Source organism: Chanos chanos, chromosome 1, assembly GCF_902362185.1.
Source record: "Chanos chanos chromosome 1, fChaCha1.1, whole genome shotgun sequence".
NCBI classification, from domain to species: domain Eukaryota; kingdom Metazoa; phylum Chordata; class Actinopteri; order Gonorynchiformes; family Chanidae; genus Chanos; species Chanos chanos.
The window spans coordinates 56521294-56546293 of record NC_044495.1 but is presented as its reverse complement, the minus strand read 5'-3'; the positions used below and the strand labels follow the sequence as shown (position 1 = coordinate 56546293).

Below are 25000 nucleotides of genomic sequence, written 5' to 3'. Positions count from 1 at the left end.
TAGATATGGATGATACCCACTGCTGGGTAATGATTCCGTATCATTACTGCTTCCTGTGAGGCTCCATAGCTACGCAGACCACCTGTCTCCAGCAATTGTCTTCAATTGTTAGTTTGAGAAGTTTAGCTAATGCGTGTGAAAGTCAGGGGAAGAATCTGGTTTACGCACAGCAGTGGCTCACGACTAACATTTTTGTTTTTATTATTATTCAATGGATCATCTGAAAAACATGCTTTCACAATGCTAGTTGGTGAACAGAGGACAACCTTCAATTTTGGAGAATTGATGAGGACAAAAAAATAATGCTGTATGTCTTGGTAGACAAAAGTGATCAGTGTGTGTGTGTGTGTGTGTGTGTGTGCGCGGGTACCTGGCTCCTGCCTCTTCGTCGGTAATTCCTGCGGACGATGTTTTTGTAGTTCTCGTTCTTCTTAGTCAAGTAGTAGAACAGGACACACTCAGCCACCGTCTACAACAAACAAACAATAATCAGCACAATTCACAGTGGCAGTCAGACATATTAGTACGGACTGGTTAAAGACATAGTTTGAGGGATCTGTTTTTTTTCCTTACCTTTCTCTCTAAGAATGAGGCAATCAGGCCGAAGTTCTTTGGGTGCTGAATAAATCTATAGGTGGAGTGAGAAAAATGACCATCAGACATACATTTTTAATGCAAATTACAAATGCATATGCAGAGGTATGTATGCCCTTGCATAAATGTATGGGAGACCCTGCGCATGAGGGAAATTTGATGGCGTGGGAGCGTGCGGAGCAGAAGGACAAAACGGCATTAAGTTTTCAGAGCACGCCGGTTTGACATACAAGCTCTTCGATAAATCATTTACGAACAACAAACTTTACTAACTTCCAAAGGAAAAAAAAAAAAAGGGGGACTTCAGAACCGTGTTGTACGTCAGTGGAGCAGAGCGGTTTTGCTCAGCACGGAGGACCGCGGCGCGCAGTTTTCGTGCGTTTATGTTTCTCCCTCTGCCTTTTACTTCCCTTTCCTGTCGACCTCGATGACCTTGACACCGGGTGTCTGTGAAGAACCGCAGTGCGGGTAAAAAAGCTAGAGTCGCGTCTCTCTGAAACACACGAGCTCTGACGCCGACGAACAGACACGCTCCATGCCCTTCCTCCGAACGAAACCTGACGGAAACTTAAAATGTAAATTAAACTTATTTGTCGAAAAAACCACCGCACGTCAGACAGACCGGCCCGGCGTCCGATTACGGTCCCTTCGTGCTTTCTATAGAATGAGGAACTTTCGTTTGAGGAATGAATAACTGTTAGATGCGGGGGGGGGGCAGCTACCAGTTTTGTCGTTCTGCACCAGTCGTGTAATTTTGCGCTGCTGAAGTGGCCCTGAATGTGTTGTCACTGAGCGATAAGAGGTGATGCCTCTGCCTTCACGACTGAGCGAACGCTCTTCTGCTGTGTGCACAGTCACCTCTGAAGTGCACTGATCTGTGACCCAGTCAAAGACTGTGGGTTAGGGGTTTGTGCCGCTTTCCATAGTAACACACTAGTTTTGCCAAAGCCGCAACAGTAACAGGCTTCTATCAACTCTAGCCCAAATATGTCAAAGTGAAAAAAAAAAGAAGAAAAAAAAAACGCTACAAAGTTTACTCTTCAGAGTTGCAGACAGATTCCTTTAAATGTCACACACGCTACGTGCTTGGGCAAAGAACCATAGAAACGTATGTCTGAATAAAAGTGTATTTATGTCTTTCGTGGTCAAGGCTGCATGTAGTCTTACACACAAGGAGGGTTAACATGTCTCTTTCTCTCATTCATGCACACAAACACATTCAAACATACACACACACACACACACACACACACACACGTGTAGGGTCTCTTACTTCTCACGGAAGGTGTCTTTCTCCTGTTCGCTCCACATGTTCATGACCTGTCTGTCTTTATAGATCTTCATGGGATCGTCCATCAGTCCATTCATATTAATGAACTTAATGCGCTGCTGCTCCGCATCAAACAGCATGGGAGGAATTACAGCCAGCTGACGCATCTGCCTCTCCGAATTCTGACACACGCACGCACGCACACACACACACACACACACACACAGAGAAACAATAAGAGATACAGATAAGAAAAAGAGGAAGGAACTGAAGTTTAGTAAACGAATGAGTGAGGTGTAAACGTGTAATTACTGAACTACAGAGAGCACATCAGGCAGAGAGAAAATCAGGCTTTTATGTGCAAATTAGAGTGTGTGTGTGTGTGTGTGTGTGTGTGCGTGCGTGCCATGTTTTTGCCCCCAGTAAGATAGCACAATCTGAAAAAATTGTCTTGCGGGGACCAAAATGCTGGTCCCCACTAGGAGAACAATGTTTTTCTAAACTATATTGTTGTTCCTGAGAAAACAAAATGTGTCAAAACATTTCTTTGGTGAAGGTTAGGGTTAGGGATAGGTTTGTATTCTTTAGTTACAGGATAATGGAAGTCAATGGGAAGTCCCCACTAGTATATGAGTACTACCCCTGTGTGTGTGCGTGTGCGTGTGCGTGTGTGAGAGTGTGTGTGTGTGAGTGTGTGCGTGCGTGCGTGTGAGTGTGTGTGCATGTGTGCGCGCGTGTGTGTGAGTCATAGTACATTGGAAGGGAAAAGGGAACCATATAAGCCACAAAACCTCCCCAGTTGTGCAACAGAAGCTGCTATATAGAATGACTGTAAAATTGTATGGTTGTGTGTGTGTGTGTGTGTGTGTGTGTGTGTGTGTGCGTGTGTTCGTTTGAACGTGTGGGTTTCTGTGTATTTATAGTGTCTTGCCCAGACACACAGTCACACAACACACAAACATATACACCCCCACACACCAGACCAAATCTGTGTTTCCTGCACTGTGACCCTTATAAAGACTGAAAGCGAAAGAGAGTGTGTGTGTGTGTGTGTGTGTGTCTCACCTCCTGCTCAGAGATGCCATCGATGATTTCAGAGACCTCATGTTCACTGCGCGCTGCCGAGGCCAAGCCCCCCCCACGCTGTCCCACCCTGCTGGAGAGAGAGAAAACACACAGTGTGATCACACACATACATACATACAAACACACACCTGCACCTGTCTCCCCCACCCTGCTGGAGAGAGAGAAAACACACAGTGTGATCACACACATACATACAAACACACACCTGCACCTGTCTCCCCCACCCAGGAGTACACAGAAGACACATACTGGAACAACCTGACAAATGCCTGTAACCCCCCCCCCCCCTCCACGCCCCCACCTCTCACACACACACACACACATACACACACAAAAAACATGACACACCCTCCTCCGCCCCACACACACACACACACACACAAAAACACAACACCAAAACCTATTTCTCTCTCTCTCTCTCTCTCGATGTTGAACCACATAAAAGTCGCACGTATCTCAAACACCTTATGATTCAACACTCTGCAGACACATACACACCTCTCCCATCCAGCGGAAGAGTACATGCACACACACACACACACACACACACACACACACACAGAGACTGTCCGACTCTTACTTCTGCATGCGTTCCTGCAGCTCTCTCTGTTTGCGGATTTCGGGGAACTGTTTCTCGTAGTACTCTCGTACTTTGCTCTCTTTGGCTCGTCGACGTGGGTTGTTCTCGATGCGTTCCACCTTCTTCTCCCACGCCTCCATTAGCTGATCATACCGCTGACAGAACTTCTGCTCCTAATTAGACACGCAGAGATCTTCATACGTTCGCATTCACAAATGAAGAGTCACGTCACCCATATAGTCAGGTCACACTCGCACGCACGCACGCACGCACGGCTTCATCCTGACACCAGGTCTGGCCAATCGATCCTACAGATATTTATAGCCACCCACTGTTCTCAGCCAGATTGATCTCTCTCTCACATACACTCACACACACACACAATGTCACTTACAGGGACAGATACAATCTCATTCACACGCACAATCTCTGAGGACAAATCCTTTGGCAGAAGATGTTTTTCCTGCGCCTTTGGCTAAACAGCTGTGAAACTCTAGATTGGTATTGTGTTGAAGGTAATGACGGATCTGTGGCAGCTTTTAAAAACAGATGAGTGCAATTATATATTCACAATCTGTTGGTCTGAGCTGGAAAAAAAAAAAAGAAAAAGAAAGAATGAAAACTATACTGGTGAGCCCTTGCCTGGCTGTACTAAGAGCCTCATAGACTTCAGAAGAATTCAGATATTACTTTAAAAATACTGGACGCCACTCAGACTTGGCTTTATCAAAGTGCTTCACACAGAAAGCAGTTTAAAAAAAAAAAAAAAAAAAGCTCTGGCCAAGTGGATTGAGCTGCTCTGTCCCAGTCCAGAACGTGGGCCAGACCTAAGCCGTGTCACTGTGACGAACTGATGGCTTTTTCTTGACCTTTCACAGGCGTGTTGAGCAACTCTAGCCAACGCGTTTAATCTGCACTCGACTGAGATGCAGTTAGGAGTGAAGCGAGAGAAAAACAGTTTGAGTAAGATTAAGCGAGACCATGAGAGACACCCAGGTGACCTCGTTCTCTTTTTTCGGTTCTGACACGCAGCTTAAAGTAACTGCTCCTTCTCCTCTAAGACTTCCTCTCTCTGTGCTCTGTGTGTGTGTGTGTGTGTGTGTGTTGTACTCACCCACTGCTTGCGAGCGTGATTTCTCCTCTTGAAGTAGAGGATGAGTTTTTTCCTCATCGCCTGATTTCTACAGAGAAGAAAAAGAGAAACCGACTTATTTCACACACCCACACACAGATGTTTGGTCAAAATGGAAATACGTAATGACCTCAAAATCAGATACAGCAGAGTAATAAAACTCAAATTATAAACAGAAGCAACACACATTTCCATTTATCTGCTTGGAATATGAACGAATGAATTAGATCGAGAAATTTACTTAATATTCTCTCTTATCAGCTCAAAACATAAACGCAGGAATACCAGAGGTACAAAAATAGATACTTCAAGTCATCTGAACTCTACAGCAGGTGGCAACATCATTTAAAATTCAAAGCGAGTATGACGACTCAGTGTTTCGCAAAGAAGAATGTGTCATAAACCGAAAAAGCTTACTCAAAAAACTAGAGCCAAACTTCAAAGGCTTGTTAGAGTCAGCGCGGTGATACGGGAGTATAATCTTCCCACTCTTTAGCTATGAGCTAATCACGCAAGGGGGAAAAGGACCAGACACACGCAGGCGAAAACCGCCGTCATCTCAAAAAAACACCAACAGTCAGAGATTGCGCTCCTTTTCCAACAAAAACGACGGAAATCGTCACGGTTGCATCCAGCAGGGCGGCCGGGAGACAGACCGAAACTGACTGAGGGTTCCGAAGGGGAGGAGATGTTTGCGGAGAGTGGACTTGCAGGAGATAAAAGGTCACATCATTAATCAGCTTTAGATCGTTCCGCTCCACACGCTGCACAATCCCTGACCCTTCACCTCTCTCTGTGGAGGTCACACGGCTGACGATTAATGTAATCTTATTCGGACTTAGTTACCTACCACTGATCTACAGGGGAATCAGGTCAGCAACAAGGGCAGAGGAGTGTATATATATGTGTGTGTGTGTGTGTGTATTTGTACATATCTGTGTCTGCATATTTGTGTGCAAAAGTGCATCTGACTTGCTTGTGCATGCTCTGTGTATGTAGAGTGATTATGGTTTATACAAGTTTGGTTACAGTGTGCATGGGTGCAGCCTGTGTGAAAGTGAGAGTGAGTGAGTGAGTAAGTGAGAGAGAGAGAGAGAGAGAGAGAGAGAGAGAGAGAGAAAGCTGTGTGTGCACAGAGATGGCATTGTAAGGGTGTAGCAGATGGCTGGGCTGTTGGATAAGCTGCTGTGTGTCAAAGAGCCTGTTATTTTGCGTTCAGCTCCAACAAACCTCAACACGCTCTGCCTAGCATCAATGACCTATACACACACAAACACACACACATACACACACGGAGCAAAACACACCTACACAGGCCAAGATAAAACAGCACCATCAACAAAACCAGCATAATCTACACAAGCTTACATTATTACGTCGACTAACTGCTGCATGAAAATGCTGGCAGCGATATTACTGGAGCTGTGTGTAATTTGGCATGTTCTGAGAAGTCTGGCTGTTCTAACGGCAGAGAGGAAATGAGATCTATATGTTTTATATCACCAATGGCTGGTGCCTGGGTTAATAAGCGCGTCTGAGAACAAAGGCTCTGATTGTCATAGATCAAAGCCATGCTATGGAATTTATTCTCCTCTCTCTCTCTCTCTCTCACACACACACACAAGCACACCCCACACACACCTGGTGACTAATTACACTCAACCTACGATGCTACCGGAAAAGCAAAAAAAAAAAAAAGAAAGAAAGAAAATCAAAAGAAATCGAATCAGAGGACTGTACCGCTCCAGGCATTCAGAACTGACTGAGTGAACAGCCTTGAAGAGAATATTAAGATGCTTTCTTACAGCTCCAGTTGACGCTAAATAAGAGCACCAGAAGCGACGTATGCACCCCGATCACATGGTACGATGACAAATTGTCTCTGTTCCACAGATGACACCAAAGACTGCTAAAACCAGTAGCCTTGAAAAGCAAAACTCCACTTGTGAGGACTTTGTGCAGTGCATCTAATAAGTGATTTTTGTGGTGTGTGGAGCTGTAAGCAAAGAGGAAAGGAGAGGCATACTCACATTTTTATATTCTCATGGTACTGCTTAGTATCAGACGGCTGGTTATAGAGAGGCTGGAGAGGGAGAGAGAAAGAGAGAGAGAGAGAGAGGGGGGGGGGGGGGAGGGAGAAAGAGAGAGAGATGAAAGAGGCAGAGTTCAGTTTCAGACAGACACTGCGGTCACATCAAGGCACATCAATGCTTGGAGGATCCAACACACACACACACACACACACACACACACACACACACACACACGCACACGCACACGCACACCTTTACTGTCTAACCCCCTTTAACTGTCTCACCTCCGCTCCCCTTTTCACTCTGTTTCTATCTGACTAACAGCAGCAGGTCACTGTGTTCTCTCTTACACCATACCACAAAGACAAGAACAAAAGCATTTCATCTCTCTTTTTTTTTTATTCTATTACTTCTCTTACTGTTACAGCGACAGCAAATTGTCCTAGCATTAAACAGACTCCTTACACTAAGAAACAGATTTCTTGGTATCAGAACTGACAGTGGAGGGTGACACTAACAACCACTGATGAGTCTGTCGTCTATTGAAAAGGATGAAGTTTGGTAAAGAATAGTGAACAGTTCTGAAGGCCCACTGAAGAGACAAACCCTGATTGGACTGTCTCTTATCAGAGAAAGAGAGAGAGAGAGAAAGAGAAGAGAGCTAACAGACTACCACTAGAGAGATGTTCTGAAATCCTGGGGTGCAGTTTTATGATCGGAGCAGCTGGAAAAACCATATGTTAGTGTTTTCACATCATATATTCAGAGGCTCTCATTTAAATGGGACTTTCAAAACCACCTTGTCCGCTGACTATGCCTTATCTGAGTCACAGAAGGCAGTCACACACACCGCACGCACGCGTACACACACATGAACACACACACACATACAGCTTAAAGACAGAATATGGCAGTACAGATAGTAGGCGCTCCTGCACTTGAGTCAACTCAATCTCTGTCATTCCGGTGTAACCGTCAAGTAAATTATGACTAAGAGGACCATGAGGGAACTATCATTTTAACTAATAATGAGTAACACTGAAGCACGTTGGATGACGAACCAAAACTGGGCTGAATCAAACAGTTGTCAGATACTGACCATTTCATGATTCAGACAGATGACAGCAGAATGCGAGAGTGACAGACAATACAACATGATGGTATAACCAGGTGACACTGCTCTTAGTCATTTGGTGTTATCAGATAAATACACATTAACAAATACCACATTCTATCTTCCAAAGAACAGCCAAAGCAATAGCACATGATTATACTCATGCTCTATTCAGACACTATGAGTAGATACTATTAATTTGAAATCGACCTAACGAGTTAGGATTCTGTGTCTGTTTCGGCATGACGGGAATCTGTGGGGCCTGTTTCATGCAGGAAAAGGGAAGTGACAGAAACCTATGTTGGCACACAGACTACAGAGCATTTGGCAAACAGTGTCTCTCTCTGTAAGACACTGCAGACCCAATCAAATACATAAATGTAAAAAAAAAAAAAAAGGCATAGAAAAAAATTAAAGACACAGAAAAAGGGGAAAAACAGGCATCTATGTACAAAGCAGATTCCTGAAAACAGGGGACAGGAGGAATGTATGGAGCGCAGTTTGGGGAGGGTGGGAGGAGGAGGAGGAGGAGGAGGAAAAGAGAACAGGAGCTCTGGAAACTCACCAGTTCCACGCGCGGTCCCAGTCCCTCCAGTATCCTGTGAGCTTCCTCGGCTTTTTTCTGTTCAGGATGCACAAACACACACACACACGTCAACAACACTGCCTCACGTTTCCCATCGCCACGGCAACGTACCCCGCTTGCCTCATCACACACAAACACAAAAAATGTACAACAGACAGCCTATTAATAGAGCTTTCAGCACATAAGATCACCTACGCTCCGCTCTCTCTCCCTCTCTCTCTCCCTCTCCACCTACCTCTCTCTCCTCACTGCTGGGAAATGAGTACTCTCCTCTCATAGTACAAGTGAGGGAGGGAGAGATAGAGAGAGGGAGAGGGAGGGAGAGACAGAGAAACAGAGAGAGAGAGAGAGAGAGAGAGTACTATGGTTGGAGTGGTAATCCCATTAGATGAGACAGAGGGAGGTATCTGCAACTTCTCTGCTTATAGCGACAAACTTCAGTGAAGAAAAAGCAGAGAAAGAAAAGACAGAGAGAGAGAGACAGAGGAAGACAGACAGACAGACAGCAAGAGAGATGAACTGACACCCACATACAGAACCATGCGCAAAAACAACACACAAAAAACAGTACCCCGACACCACAATAAACAACCTGAAAACAGTTCAACACTAAACATACAAAAAGAAGAGCACACACACACACACACACACACACGTGATACAGCGTCCTAAAATACTCCTCCACTCCTTCATTCCCTCCTCTTCTCATTGCTCTTATTTCTCCCCCTTTCTTCTTTGCTAATGGAGTGAGCTCTCCTTAGCAACAGCCCCTGTGTTTTCAATTCTCCCTTCATTCTCTGTAAGTACCACTGAATTACCCGTGTGAGTGCATATGGGGGGGTGTGTGTGTGTGTGTGTGTGCGCGCGTGCGTGTGTGAGTGTGTGTGTGTGCGTGTGCATCTAAAAATACAGTCCTTTTCCAATGTCAACATTCAGAGGAAATGACCACTTGACCCAATTCAATTCACTTTCACTCTTTCAAACTATTACTTCTACTAAAAGACTGTGGCCAGATGCACAGAAGCTGTAGATAAAAGAAGGAAAAAAAAAAAGAAGAAGAAGAAGAAAAAATTGCAACTACTCAAAGCTCACAGTTTTACCCAAAACTCACAGAGAGTTTTTAATGAAATTCTGCTGAGAAACTACAGATGGGGTTCCCCTAAAAAAAAAAAAAAAAAAAAAAAAAGGATCTCTCATGAGGGAGAAACGAGAGAGAGGAAGAGATATTAATACGTTCATCCCACAAACATCCTCTTTCGTCGTGTCTCTCCATCGTCCTACGCTTCAAGTCATCGATTCGCTCAACGGTTCTTTCTGTACACCCAACCCATCCGTCAGGTTTCTCCGCCTGTTCATTCATTTAGCCACTCTCAGTCTCTCATTATGATTACACAGTGTATGTTCATCCATCAATCCTCTCTTTCTCTCCCTCTCTCTCTCTCTCTCTCTGCAGAATGTTACCTCAGAGAGCCGTTAGCTTGAGGTTGACTTAATGAGATTTAATTAGGTACTCTTCATTCCCACTGTGCTGAAGCCTGAGTGCTCAAACACTCTCCACTTCATCTGAACTGTAAAATAGGCCATGAATCAGAACTGCGGAACAGGTGGCCTCCGGTCGTCGCCGAGAAACGGATGGTGAAAGACGGATGATACGTAGCGCTCCTGGTTCTTTTCTCTTTTCTGAGAAGTTTCCTTGTCAGATGTGCACAAAGACGCGTTGGCTTTGCTTTGCCCGCCTACCGCCGGTTCTGATTGGCTGAAAACGTACGTGCGTGCGTGCTATGCGGGTAGAAATGAGACCGCGTATTGAAGCAGAGAAGCAGCAGGAATTTTGTTTGTTGAGGGCTTGAACTCAATCTGTAGAGTAGAAAACTGTTCTCACTTGCGCCCCTAGTGGCAGAGACGAGCGCAGCAGTTGATCTGATTCTAGGTGGATTAAAAGCCATTAAGACCTCAACGTGAGGGGACATCTGATGTCTAGCTTTCCTCCTAATTCCTTCTGCCCAAGCCTTTCTCCACAATGTGCCCTCTAGTCCTCAATAGTCTTTTCTCAGATGAGGACTGGATGAGGAGGTCGGCCATTTCACAGCGGTGTTTCCGACCATTTCAGAGACATGAATCAGAAGTGGTTTGGGAAATGACGCATCATTATGAATCAGTGTGTAAAGAACGGGGTAATACTGGGCTGTCTGGTGCTGATTAACACAGAGTCAGCAGTGGGGAGTTATGAAGATAACGCAATCCTACAAGATAACTCAAACGTTTGTATTTAACGGCCGTGTTCAAGGTCAGTTTCAAACACCTGATTCCTCTTTCTCACTCTGACTCAGCAACAGAGATGTCATGGTTAGGGGCCTGGTGCTAGTCCAGATCACAGTGCAGCAGCGGCCATGGGGGGGGGGGGGGGGGGGGGGGGGGCAGGAAGAGAGCTTGATCCCTGAGGATGTGTGGGATTAGTTTGTCTTGTGAGACTATGTGTGTTAGTGTGTGTGTGTGTGTGTGTGTGTGTGTGTGTGTGTGCGTGTGTGCGTGTGTACACTGGAGGGCATGAAATCAGAGTAGAGGCTCTTGAGCAGATCAGTGACACTGACGGATACTGATACACACACACACACACACACACACACACTCGCGCGCACACACGTGACAGGTACATCAGGAGTCGTGTCAATGTCAAACTGTTACTGACACCGAGGTAATTACACATGCTGTTTTACACAAACATACACACACACACACACACTACATCACTCTAAACCTACGAAGACAAACAGAAATACACAAAAAAAACTGACACTGCTCAACAACAGTAATATCCTCACCACACAAAAAAGCATACACAAGATGCGCTCAGACTAATTCAACCTGATCTGTACACAGAATATATCTGTATGCATTATTTGTGAGAGTGGATTCACACTGTGACCTCCCTGCTGTGTGTATGCACACGTGTCTCTGTGTGTGTGTGTGTGTGTGTGCGCGTGTGCGTGCGCTCACAGGGCGTGTGTAACTGTGTATGATTCATAGCTTAAGCTCCAATCAGCCTGTCAGCTCACACAACCATACATCCTGTACTAAGAACCAGCATGCACACACACACATACACCCACACAGCCCAGTTTATATGCTTATAAAGCCAATTACAGTTCCCTTTATTTACACTGTCTCAGATTGCTCTCCATTTCACACAGTCTCTAAACACAGCAGACACATACAGACCACAAAAGCAGACCAGCTTAACTGTGTGGAGTGTTTGCACTGTTTGCTCTATGGAAGTAAGAACTAAGGTTCTGGAACAAATACAAACATTCCAAGTACAGAAAACACTGGGCTTCACGCAGTAAACACACACATGCCCACGAGTGACTGTCTGTGGGTAGGAGTGTTGAATGGGAATTCTCTCACTCCGGCCTCTGTATTGAGTGTGTGCTCTGCCCCAAACTGGGTGCAATCCTCCACTAGAGGGACTGTATGTATCAGGAATCAAATACAACAGAAACACTATATCAGCTTAGACTGAGATGGTTAAGATTAGAGCTGAACTAGGAAGAGGACCTTACAGCTCTTTACAGCTCTGAATTCATGAGGACTGTGAAAAGCTAAAACTGAGCCTGGATCAGCAGACAACAGAACCCAAATTTGATACATGTCACCCCCTTCTGTGTAGCTCAGTACAAACCACCATGAAATCAGCTTTCACAATCAAAATCATAGTTTTCTACTCTGCTCTTAATTCCTTTTACAATTAGTATTAAGGCTTTAATGTGGCTTATTTATTCATCTACTGACAATCTCAATTTTTATCACAATATGAATTCCTTACTCTTCTCTACATGATGCCTGGATGGCTGTATTTTTCTCGAGATGCGATTCTCTGTGTTTGTGCATATGGGTGGAAGTGTGTGTGTGTGTGTGTGTGTGTGCGTGTGTGTGTGCGTGCGTGTGTGTGTGTGCGTGCATCGGTTCTCACCCTGTTCTCGTCGTAGATGATCTGGACCAGACTTCGATGTTTGGCCTCGCTGGGGGGAGGGGAGATGGAGCGTTCAGGTTCTTGAGGCTTTGCTGCCTCCTCTTCCAGTTGTTGCTGAAAAAAAAAAAGCAGGAAGAAAGACAGAGAAAAGAAGAAAGAAAATATGAGTAAGGTCCAACACACTGTGGGCTTCCTCAAGCCCTCACTACACACACACAAAAAAAAAAAGGGCCCGAAAAGACCTGCTGAACACCCAACAAAGCTGAGGTGGCCAAACGCTGAGTAAAAGCGTGACTGGAATCCTGAGGTACTTCCTCTGTCTGTGGTGGAGAGTGAAAGAGAGAGAGACAGAGAGAGAGTGAAAGAGAGAGAGAGAGAGAGAGAGAGAGAGAGAGAGAGAGAGAGGGGGCAAAAATAGCTTTGTCTGTGTGCACAGACCTTTCAACAGGGAACTCAGAAACACTGTAGCCACAGTATGCATGTATCTCTCCTGACTACCGCTGCAGCTTTCTTTGAAATCAGGCCGGGTGAGCGAGGGCTGACTGAAACCCATCCAAATGCAAAGGATGCAGAGCAAGGTTTTGATCGAGAGCTAAATGAGTGGGTTCCAGAAACGGGACGGTTAAGTGGACCGGTCAAAGTCAACCGCGGCTGTGCCTTCGAGCATAAGGCCAACGAGGCTGACCTGGGTGTCAGCCTGCGTGTTCAGGAGGATCAGAAGGACAGGGCCTTGACAAAAGAATCCACCTGACTGATGGCGGTGGAGGTGAAAAACAGTGGTAAGGCTCTGACACCTTCAATGAGCTTGAGCTGAGAGCTTTTGCTGTTTCCTGGGAGATGAGTTACCTTGGTGACTGATTGCTAAGTGCATAGGCGTGCACACACACACACACACACACACACACCCACACACAGTAAGAGCCATCATCTTAAATCCTACTCCGCTCCCCCTGAGGGTTTGGCTAATGAATGGGTTGCCATAACATGGGCTAAACACAACACAATGACTGCTCTAAAAAAAAATCCCCCCTCTCACTCTATGTTCTATTCATTCTCACTTTTGTGCGTGTGTAAGAGAGAGAAAGAGAGAATGTGTGTGTGTGTGTGCGTGTTTGTGTGCAACTGTGTTTGTCTCTACTTCACTTGTGGGAACCTGGGGAGTATTCCACGTAAGTGGTTTAGTGACTAACCCAGCTAAGTTAACTCAGATAAGTAGTAAACCTCCTAAAGGAAGAGCCCTATGCCTTTGTTTTGCTAGGAGACTGAGTTACTAACTGCTCTGAGTTAACTTATCCAAGTTGGTCACTAAACCACGTACTTGGAAAAACAGGCCAGAATATTACACATTCATGGTCCAGCTCATCACCGTTGAGTTACAAAAGAAAGGAAATCACCACATGTCCTTACTAAGACAGAAGTCAACCGTGTGTGTGTGTGTGTGGGGTGTCTCCGCTCTGCAAGTGTGTGATAAGGAAACTGAGCAACTGGGGATGTTCGAGGCAATTTTGTCCTTTTTAATTGAATCAAACGCATGAAACTCTGGAGAGATCTGTCCCTCGAAACTTTTCACTCCTCAGCCGTCCTCTAAATACACACGCGTCCACATCCTTATGATGAGAGCCCTGTTATCTGAAAAATGGATCCTCAGTCTGCCTGTCTGCTCAGCCCTGCCACTCCAAACTTCACCAAACCTGCCATGCTGCACCTGAATTTGTCATGGCAACAGTCAAAACAAGCAGCTAACAAGAGATATGTTCTCAAATCCAGCCCAAAAACAGCCTCCAAAACAAACAAGTGGAAAATCCAGTAATGCATATGCACATCTCATATTTTACAAAGATGACATAGTGTCATAATAATCTCTTATGGCTTTAGAGAATTCCATACTCTTTCTCTCTCTCTTTTTTTTTTTTTTTTTTTTTTACAGATAAACACATACCTACAGATTACACCCATCTGGGCCCCTCCAGAGAACAGGCTAGTGTGTTTGTGTGTGACAGTGTGTGCATGGGTTTACAGGTATGTATATGCTTGCATGAATGTGTGTGTGTGTGTGTGTGTGTGTGTGTATGTGTGTATATGGGTAACTGAGCAGGAATAACAGTGGTACTCCTACAGCCCAACACTGACTGAGACATGAGAAAAATAAACGAAACGTCCAGTAGAGTGACACACACACACACACACACACACACACACACACACACACACAGTAATCTGACTCTCTCTGTGCTTGTCTCCTCCTCTCTTTAAGTAGAGGCTTACCACCCCCAGTTAATTGCCCAGATGTTTTAATGCTTGGGGAGGACCTGAGGGAAGGAGAGAGAGAGAGAGAGAGAGAGAGAGGGAGGGAGAGAGAGAGAGAGAGAGAGGGAGAGAGAGGGGGAGGAAGTGAGATGATGAGAGAGCAAGGGATTGAGGGAAGGAAGAATGGATGGAAGGATGGACAGAAGGATGGCGTTGTGCGTTTCTAAGCCGCCGAAAAAAAAAAAGAAAAAAAAGACAGAAGAAGAAGAAAATGAAAACTTGGCTATAAAAACAGAGTGCGGCAGGAGGAGGAAAAACAGGGGGAAGATTTATTTTTTTTGGTGGCACAGCTTACTCTCAAAACCATTCAGAATACCACCCCCCACCCCCACCCCCATTTCACTCTCCAATCCTCTCTCTCCTCTCTCTCTCCACCCCCCCCCCCCCCCCCCACACACACACCCTCCCACAGTGGACCATTCCACACAGTGCAGGTGGCTTAGATTTATGGAAATGCGCTTTGGGTTGGTTCCAAAAGCTCAGTAAAACTGGGGGAGTCTGGTTTACTGCATACAGAGTAAACAGAATGAGGATGTCCAGAGCACACAGAGAGAATAAAAATCACCCACACGACTGACAGGGGTGTAAACAGTCCGCAAATAAAAAAAACCCAAACGCTGTAAACAAGTAAACAGCACGCTGCTAACAGAAAGACCTCTGACCTGAGATTCAAAAAAAGCCATGAGAGAGAGAGAGAGAAAGGGAGAGAGAGAGAGAGAGAGAGAGAGAGAGAGAGAATCTCCAGAATCTGCCAGTTCTCTGTGGGCACTCTTATTTAGCCCCCCACCCCCACCCCCCACACCCCCAAAAAAAAAAAAAGAAAAAACAGAAGAGAGAGGCGGAAGGAGGGAGAAAAATGGGGAGAGGGAGAGAGGGAGGGAGAGAGGGAGGGTGGGTTTCCTGTGTAATTGTGTGGGGCGTGTGGTGGCTTTGAGACATGCTGAGTGAGGCTATAAGCTGGCAATAATCACACTACTGCAAGACAAACACACTCGCTGCCATTTACTACCACTAACAGGACTGGGAGCTCAAGGGGGGGGGGGGGGGGGGGTACTTGCGCAGCACATAAACACTTCACAGCACGGTCATCGCTGTATTTGTGCGCCGTTTCTGGTCAGTCCTAAACTCTGATGTATTACTAACACGTCATCACCGAGGCCAAACTGAACACCACTCTGCGCCCCCACTCCAAAATAAGAATAAACAAACAAAAAAAAATCTGTGAGAATTTTTTCTCTTTTTCGTCAGCAGTCTTGTTTTGGCGTGTGGTTCTAAAGATGGTGCACGCGCTGCTCTGAAAGTCTACTGTGGTATTCCAAACATAGAAAAGCGAAGATCTCTCAATAGACGAGCCACCGTTACGAGACTTCACATTTCCTTTTTTTTCACTCTTTTCTTTTTTTCCTATTCAAATAAAGTACATATACCTGCTGAAATCTAGAGCACCTGCACTGAGGCGTACATCATGCCCTGCATTGCTGCTATGTGTGTTGGTGGAATTGGATGGTTTACCTGTTTCTTGCGAAGTTTGCAGATCTGCTGTTCCACCATTGTGATCTCACGGTCTACGCGGTCCATGTTCTGGATGAGTTCTTCCTTGGAGAACCGTGCGGGAACCAGGTCCAGATCTGGTTCGATCTGAACCGGGCTCACTGGGGAGATGGGCTCGATTTTGCCCATGGAACTGCTCCTCTCCTGAGAGAGAGAGAGAGAGAGAGAGAGAGAGAGAGAGAGAGAGAGAGGGAGAGAGAGGGAGAGAGAGGGAGAGAGAGGGAGAGAGAGAGAGAGAGAGAGTGAGTGTTGATTCCATATTCTGGATTCAGTCTCTAGGGAAAGAACAGGGCAAAACCTCACGTCCTGAGACAGTGAAGTCATGCACTAACCTACAGCAGTTTATGCTACACTCATCATCACCATTAGGGCTCAGACAGACGTGATAGTGCACTGACCTAAAACTACAGCCCTGCCCAAAGACTCTGCCTCCGTCTGCTCTGGTAAAGTAAACCACGCCCACTCGCATCTGTACACAAACTCTCTCCATGCAGGTGCTGGGACACTGATGCTCTGATGAGCAAACCAAAAGTTTTAGGTCTGGGTGTGTTACTGGTCTACTGTGATCTGAGTGATGGCATTCTGGAGACTCATCAGGGTCGCGTCGCCCTTGGTGCGGTGTGATCAGGAACAGCAGGCAGTGGACATTAGTCAGGGAACCATCCGTGTGGGAGGTCTGTGGTGAATGCATGAAGCCCAGAGCCCCTGTTCCTATCACCATCTACCCAGTCCACTGCCTATGGGTGTGGAATCGCCTCTTCTACTTGACACGCATCACACATGCTTCCCTTTATGTGTGTGTGCGTGTGCGTGTGTGTGTGTGTGTGTGAGAGAGAGTGGTGTGTGTACATACGGGCACACAAAAACTACATGCAGTCTGTGTGTGGCCAACATCATGGGAGAAAGAAAGAAAGAAAGAAAGAAAGAAAGAAAGAAAGAAAGAGTAGAAGAAAGAAAGAAAGAAAAAAAGAAAGAAAGCCAAGGACACTTTTAGGGGCCTGCCGGATTTGAAAACATGTTCCACTAATTGGTGTTGTGTTCCTAAAGCTACTTCGAACTTCAGTCAGGACTTAGTCCTTCTGTGAAATCCTGTCACTATGCCCGTTTTCACAGAAAATCAGAGAGACGGGGAGAAAGAGAAAGAAAGAGAGAGAGAGAGAGAGAGAGAGAGAGAAAGAGAGAGAGAGATGGGGGAGGGGGAGTTTGATCCAGGGATCGATGTAAAAAGCTACATCTCCTAGCTCAGCAAACACTTGAACACAGGCTGATTCAAGGACAACTGCTTTTAAGCCAGGCTTGCCTACTCTTAGTCACGAGGGAATCTTAAGAGGAATCCGTCAAAGACTCACTTTTTTTTTTTTTTAAGTGCGAGTGTGTGTGTGTGTGTGTATGTGTGTGTATTCACTTATATTTTAAACCCACAAGGACAAATGCTGAGAAATGACACCTGTGACCTTTGAATACACACACGCTAGAAAGAAAGAAAGAAAAAAAAAAAAAAAACACACACTCACTCTGATGTCTGATGTTATCATGCTGACACAAGTTTCAGAACAGAAGCAGTTTAAAGAGGTGGGCGTGTATGTGTGTGTGTATATGTGTGTGTATCTGGGGTAAAGGTGTCTGGAGCAGAGGACAGATCTACAGCTCACACTGTTGGAATGCATTGCTCATATTAAAAGCTTGGCTGTCACGTTATACTTTACCTCTAAACACACACACACACACACACACACACACACACTCCACCCACATTCCTCTTCATCTCTTACACATACATTTATATAACTTTATCTGCTATAGACTTTGGCTCACACACACACACACCGATGGGATGAATGATGTATGATGTCTGTGCAGCTCAAATCCACCGCGTGGTGCGCGGGCATATCTTTTATTATTATTATTATTATTGCGCAAACACACTCAGGTACACACGCGAACGTGTGCACACTACAGCACCTGCTAGCTCAGACAAGCGAGCGTTTGAAAGGTAACCTTTTCAAAGCGCCTTAGTTCCAAAGTGAGTCAACGGGTACGTGTGTGTATGTGAGAACCCGACAGATCTCGCTGCAGAAGGTGCTAGACACACATTTGCAGGGTGCGTGTGTACTTCATACACACACACACACACACACACATATGTTATTAGGCTCACGCTCCTCAGTAAACACCACTAACCTTTACTTTCTATGTCAGAAAGCCACCGATCATGTGGACGCTTAGTGCCTAACGCTGTGGTTAAATTAGCATGCTTTGAAGGACTTAATGTGATGAAAAGAAAAACAACGCCCACACGTGTGTACAAACTCATCCTTTCTTACACCCGTGTGTCCTCACAGAGAGAGACAGAAACACAGAGTTGAGTTGTCAGTAAAGCAGGCATTTTCAAACTGAACTAAAGTGAGAAAGCCACAAACACAACAACTAGAACACACACACATCCTCCTTATTGAATATTAAGGCTTATGAAACCCTGCTGTGTCTTGTCATCCTAAGAGATGAGCAGGATTTTTTTTTTTTTTTAAATCAGTTCCTCTGACAAGAGCATGTGTGTTCTGCACTGCGATCGGTGAGTACAGAGGCATGGCAATGTTATAATTCTGCTGTCAAATTGGAATATCTGTGTGTGTGTGTGTGTGTGTGTGTGTGTGTGTGTGTGTGCGTGCGTGTGTAATGTCGACTTCTATAGATGACTGTCCCTTCAACGCAGCAGGAAGCTAGAAAAAAAAGATAGCAACTTGTCAGTAACATTCTCTCATTTTCCCTCTCTCTCTCTCTCTCTCTTTCTCTTCCCTTCCTCTGTCCTCCTCCCTCCTGCACTCTGACTCATTTAAACTGATATATTCCTCCTCTCATTTGAATGGTATGCATGTATTCAGCTGTCTGACACTCTTCCTTATCTAAGGAATCCTGCACATTATCCAACACCAAACCAACAAAACAATCCACTTAGCCTCAACATTACATTGCTTAGTTTACAGCATAACATACTTTACATCGTGCATGTGTTACTAAACTATGCACTGTGCTCTCACAATATTTGATATGTCTCCAAACATATCTCTGAACATATACTGTCTCTCTCTCTCCTGTGTGTAAATATATGTGCGTGTGCATGTGTGTCTGCTTGAGCTCTCTGTCTGTGCATGTGTGTGTGTTTCTGTGCGTGTGTGTGTGTGTGTGTGTGTGTATATATGTGTATGTGTGTCTGTGTGTGTGCAGACATGCAGTGCACATGTTCTGACGTTGTTTGGCTGAAGCACACATGGGCAGGCCTGAAACACTGTGAGCTACCAGAAAGGCAGATGGAACAGAACAAGCCTTCATTGTCTTCTCACTGACTAAACACTGCAGTCTACTGCCACACTGCAAAACACCACTGACTAACAAGTGTGGAGTGAAGACCACAAGTGGGGGAGAGGGGGAAAAAAAATATGCTTGCTTACACACACGCGCGCACACACGCATGCACGCACGCACACGCACACAAACACACAAACACACAAACATACACAACGCAATCGCACAAACGCAACTGCACACGCACAAACGCACATGCGCAAACAAACAGGTACGCACACGCTGCAGTGGAGAAATGGACAGAATGACTATAAATAGCATCTTTCCCCCATCATTAGAGGTCAATGCTAAGTTGCGCGTGCTGACGGAGTCGCAGGGGAGAGTGACGGTACCTCCACGGGCCTTTGTGAGAAGGAGACGCGGCGTAGAGAATCTGTCACCCGTACAGCGCGTGTGGAATTTATCGGGGTCCTATCAGCCTCCATCAGAGACGCTGACGGATGGGACCGCACCGGCCCACATGCAGGTGTGCATGTGCGTCCGGTCTGATTCGTGCGTGTGACTTATCCTGACGGTAAGACATGCGTGTGACCGAACGGAGGGGAAAAAAAAAAAAAAGCGTCAGCGTTGATGCTGCAGCGAGTGTAAAGGTGAGGTCGAGCGAGTCCAGGGAACAATGACGGCCGTCCCTGGGGATGAGGCGGCCGCGACACGCCCGAGACAAACTGATAATCATAATAATGTCTTCTCGTGACAGCACCTGAGCGAGACATGATCCTTACGGGGCATATTAACTCACTGTACAGCCAAAAGCACGGAGAGATGTGCTGGATATGTTTTGGTTCCGAGGAATATCTCTGGGTGGGTGTGTCCAGGAGAAGACTCTACTCGCTGCAGAGTGATTCTTAACTCCTCTGAGAAATAACAGGGCTTTTTTTTTTTTTTTTAACAATCTGTCTGGACTCAGCAACAGCCTGAGATGGACTGTACCAGTGCAGTATCTCTCCCCTCTCTCTCTTGCTACACTGTCCTTCCTGTCTTTCAACGTTTGCCCTTTGCCTCTTTCAATCCCCAAATCCTCCTGTCTTTCACTCTGTGCATCAGTCCCTCTCTGTGAAAGGCTGATCTCCTGCGAGGGGGTTTATATAATGGAGCTAACAGCTGTCAGTACACACAGAAGCCTACAGTTCCCTCATATTTCCTCACAGATTTTTCTCTCTGTGTGTGTTTTCTACTTTTAGTCCCTGTGTCATCTGTCTGGTTTATAAGAGGCCTCTTCCCACACACATACACTGAGGGGGGGGTTTGGGGGAGGGGGGCTATATGAAGAGGTGGATGTTGTTAAGGAAAAAACAAACACGGTGCTTTCTTTCCTCAGTTTAATCTCTGTTGCCAATAGTTTCATCTTCGTCGTCTTGTTTTATGTAGGTCAGTCTCATCATTTATTAATTAAAGCTGCACACACACACACACACACACACACACAAGTCCTTTCCTCAACACAGCCAACTGCTACACACACACTCACACACCCCCAGTGCGGGTAAACATGCACACACAGTCATGCATGCAGATAGAAAGTGCAGGGGAGCATGCCGTGGAGAGAGGACTCTTCTGGACTGTTGCTGCTGTCATGAGTGCTATAAATACAGCCCTCTGCCTCAGGGGGGGAAGACACCAGCACTCAACATGACAACACTGACTATAGGGTGTGAGAACAGTGACCTTAACGGAGGAATGCACGAACACACACACACACACACACACACACACACTTTCTCTCATACACACACACACACACATTCACACTCTCTCAAACACACACACACACACACACACCTTAAGGTGTGATCACAGTGCCCTTCACACTAGAACACACAAAAAAAACCACACCGTGACCTTAAACGAGGAAAATGCACATACATGCATGCGCACACACGCGCATACACACACGCACGCATACACACACGCGTACACACACACGCGTACACACACACGCGTACACACACACGCGTACACACACACGCGTACACACACACATTTGCTAAGGCAGTGGCATGGGTGAGAGTTTCAGTGGGTTCACAATGTCCTTCAAAAGGCACACCCTATAGCAGGCATTAATTTAAAACCCAACACACACACATACACACACACACCACTAACAGAGAAAACATCAGCCACCTTTATCAACAATGCAGGCTAATAACCACTTTTTGATTTAAGGACAATATTAGTAGCCAGTTTTGTTATAGCTTACATCTATGATGTTCTGCCTCTCTAAAATGAAGGGTCAGGATTCTTACAGTACACTTTTTGTTTTTGCATGGGGAGAGAGAACCAAGAACTCTGTGCAGCAGGGGATTCTCCCTCTCCCTCTCTCTCTCTCTCTCTCTCTCTCTCTGTAGGGCACAGATGCCAACACAAGCTGGCTGGGTTTCCTTTAGCCTGATACAGGTTCTGTCCTCTCTCACTCCGTGCCAGTGCAGGAGTCAGTCACTGAGAATCCGCTGTGACAGAAACACAGTGTAGTGTCTGTGTTACTGCTGCTATCGTAAAAGCCTGAGAATACAGAGACACCTGCTCTGCATGAGGGGGGGGGGGGAAGAGGACAGACTGTGTCTTACACATGACACGCTGATACTGCTGCAAATCCATACACACACACGCACACACACACACACACACACACACACACATACACACACACGCACGCATGCACGCACGCACGCACGCACACGGCTCCCCTCTTCGGAGCCCCTGACCTAGAAAAGAAGAGCCCTCATAGGCAACAGCGGTACACGAGTTATTATTCCAAACATCTGCCACTGCCACTTACCGTTACACCACGCCACACACAACCACACAATTATATACACACATACACACACACACACACATACACACAAACAAATATACACACACACACACACACACACACACACACAATCACACAATTATATATACACATACACACAATCTCACACACACACACACACAATCATACACACACACACACACACACACACACACACACACACACACACACTCTCTCTCTCTCTGAGTGCAGAACGTAGCAGTGTAGCACCTTTCACAAGCCTTTTTATGACGTACAAGGACATGGGTGATCATACAAGATTTTCCTGTTAAAATACACTCAAAAAAAAAACAAAAAAAAACCCCACATTTCAACTTCTCCAGCCTTTACGTGCCCTTCAGACACTCTTCTTTGCTGTTCGCCGCTGCATGACTGAGCTGTATAAAATGACACTGTTTTTCCTCTAATCAGGCTGGCTTCCCTGATGGAAACAGCAGTTAAATGGGAACAGACATGTTGCTTTTCATAGAGGCAGAGTGTATGGGCTCAGGGATTAGCTACTGAATAACGCTTAGGAGTCTAACAGTACTGGGGCCTCATAATACAGTAGGGTTTGATGTGGACTTGTGGAGCGAGGGAAGGGTTTGCTCTCCAGCTGCTGTGTGCTCTCTGTGCGCAGCAGGTCGACACAGAGAGCCTGGTGAAACTGTGCCTCACTGCCAAACATCCCAATCAGGATCAGCTCTGTCCCAGTGGACCACAACTGTCTGTTCACTTCTGCTCCTCTGCCCGGGCAAACAACAACAACATCAACAACAACAACAACACATGTTTGGCTCAGTATGATGTCTGACTAATTCTATAAAGTCAAAGAGATGGGGAAGGTAGTCCAAGTGAGAAAAAGGGTTTAATTATAGAGCCTGGACCAAGCATGCGCTCATCTCTACACAGCTGGTCATTTCATAGCACAAACCTGTCGACGTAAGATCTACCAACTAACCAGTGAACACATAGTGCCCTGTCATTTCTCTCACAAAATGATCACGTTCAGATTATTTAGCGCCACTGAATGCAAATACTAAAGTACTGAAAAGAAGACAAGTCTTAAACGGACCCCTGAAAGAGAAGAAAACAAGGCCAAGAGAAATGACCTTAAGCCAAGTAAATGCTGATTGACAGGCTATAACAATTAGGCCAGTGTATTAGTGGGTTGTATAAGGGGAAAATGACACCGCTGGAGATAGGAGCACGTTTTCCAGCTCCGGTTATCACAAATGTAAACACTGACTGACCTTTGCCATGTCCTCCGTCGTGCCCAGGGAAAGAGGAGGGCGGTGGGCGGAGTGACGCATCAGAGTCTCCGCCCCCAACTCCAGCCGTGGGCGTTTCATCTCGGAGTACTCCATCTCCGATTGGCCGCTGTGCTCGGGCAGGTAGATGTGATCATATCGGATGTGCGGCTCCTGACCTCTGTGTGAAATGAAACGAGAAGAGAGAGGTGAGACTCGGGTGACATAACTGAACCGTTTGACTGATAAACTGCCAATCCAAACTCCAAAAAAAAAAAAAAACTGAATCAGAGTGACAACGTGGACACTCGTACTCATTATCTTTTTACAATGGAATAAAAGTGCTCCCACACAAATAATACACCAGCCAAACAGACAGCTGTAATTAAGATTCCATTTCAATACCACACAGTTCCTGCATTCTTTATATAGGATTACCAAAGCATAAAGAGGCAGAGTCTGCCATACATCAGTTTTCCATATTTTCCTTTTCTTTTCCTCTATAAGGGAGCAAAGTGTCATCCAACAGAATATCAAATAAGATATCATCACTGCGTAAAAATGTACAACCTGCTGTTCTGTCATGATTTAAAAAAAAAAAAAAAACACAGTTTTTCCCCCTCTGTCCTCCTTAAAGATTCCAGCACAGATGTAACCTTGAGTGTACGTACATCTTTTAAAACAGACTCAAGACACATATGGATGCAGTTTTTCCTGAAGAGAAAATATTATAATACACCAAAAAAAAAAACTACACAAATAAACATTTAGTGTGTCACAGATCAGAACATTAGTTATGTAAATTGGTCTGTTATGCCATGCTATCAGCCCACACTGCTTTGTGAGTAGATACTGCTGTAATCATGACAGGATGATACAGGACCTCAGCAGATATTTCACAAAGCCTTGGCTATGGGCCGGGAGTGGCCACATCGCAGATAATATCAAGCCGTTTCCATGGCGATACACAGTTACACATAGCAACGGGGCATGAAGCAAGCTTAGCACATGTCGGTGTGCTTTTACATCAGCTTGTGGCCAGAGAGCGGAGAGAGAGAGGCGTCATATGAAACGGCCTGGGACGATGGGGAAAGAAACAAAAAAGGAGAGAAGGAGAAAAAAAAAAAAAAAAAGGATCAATTTGCTCTAAAAATGCGAATGAAAAAGTCGCGTGCTATGATTGCGGGAGTTGCTTTTAGGACACGGGGTGAAATCAGCCTGATGTGGAGGATTAAAACGAATGGGATGTAACATAAGCAGAGGGGCATTAAAGAACGCGACTGAAGGACACTTTGCCAGTCAGCAGAATGTGTACGTTAGGGCCCATGTGGTGTGGAGCTGTCTCAGCACTACCCCTGACTGATAAATGG

At 45.6% G+C, this 25000-nt stretch overlaps 1 protein-coding gene across 1 annotated transcript in view; it reads right to left on the bottom strand.

Annotated features, from left to right (window-relative positions):
- Positions 1-25000, bottom strand: part of ncor2 (nuclear receptor corepressor 2) — an 86698-nt gene that overhangs the window by 32081 nt on the left and 29617 nt on the right. Inside the window, exons 4-15 of the mRNA XM_030768380.1 lie at positions 23634-23811; positions 22855-22860; positions 16185-16367; positions 12366-12479; positions 8375-8431; positions 6693-6745; positions 4645-4711; positions 3531-3703; positions 2930-3020; positions 1868-2046; positions 574-628; positions 371-469 (exon numbers count right to left, since the gene is read on the bottom strand). Of these exons, the coding sequence (XP_030624240.1) occupies positions 371-469; positions 574-628; positions 1868-2046; positions 2930-3020; positions 3531-3703; positions 4645-4711; positions 6693-6745; positions 8375-8431; positions 12366-12479; positions 16185-16367; positions 22855-22860; positions 23634-23811 (1255 nt within the window). The remainder of the gene's footprint in view (positions 1-370; positions 470-573; positions 629-1867; positions 2047-2929; positions 3021-3530; positions 3704-4644; positions 4712-6692; positions 6746-8374; positions 8432-12365; positions 12480-16184; positions 16368-22854; positions 22861-23633; positions 23812-25000) is intronic.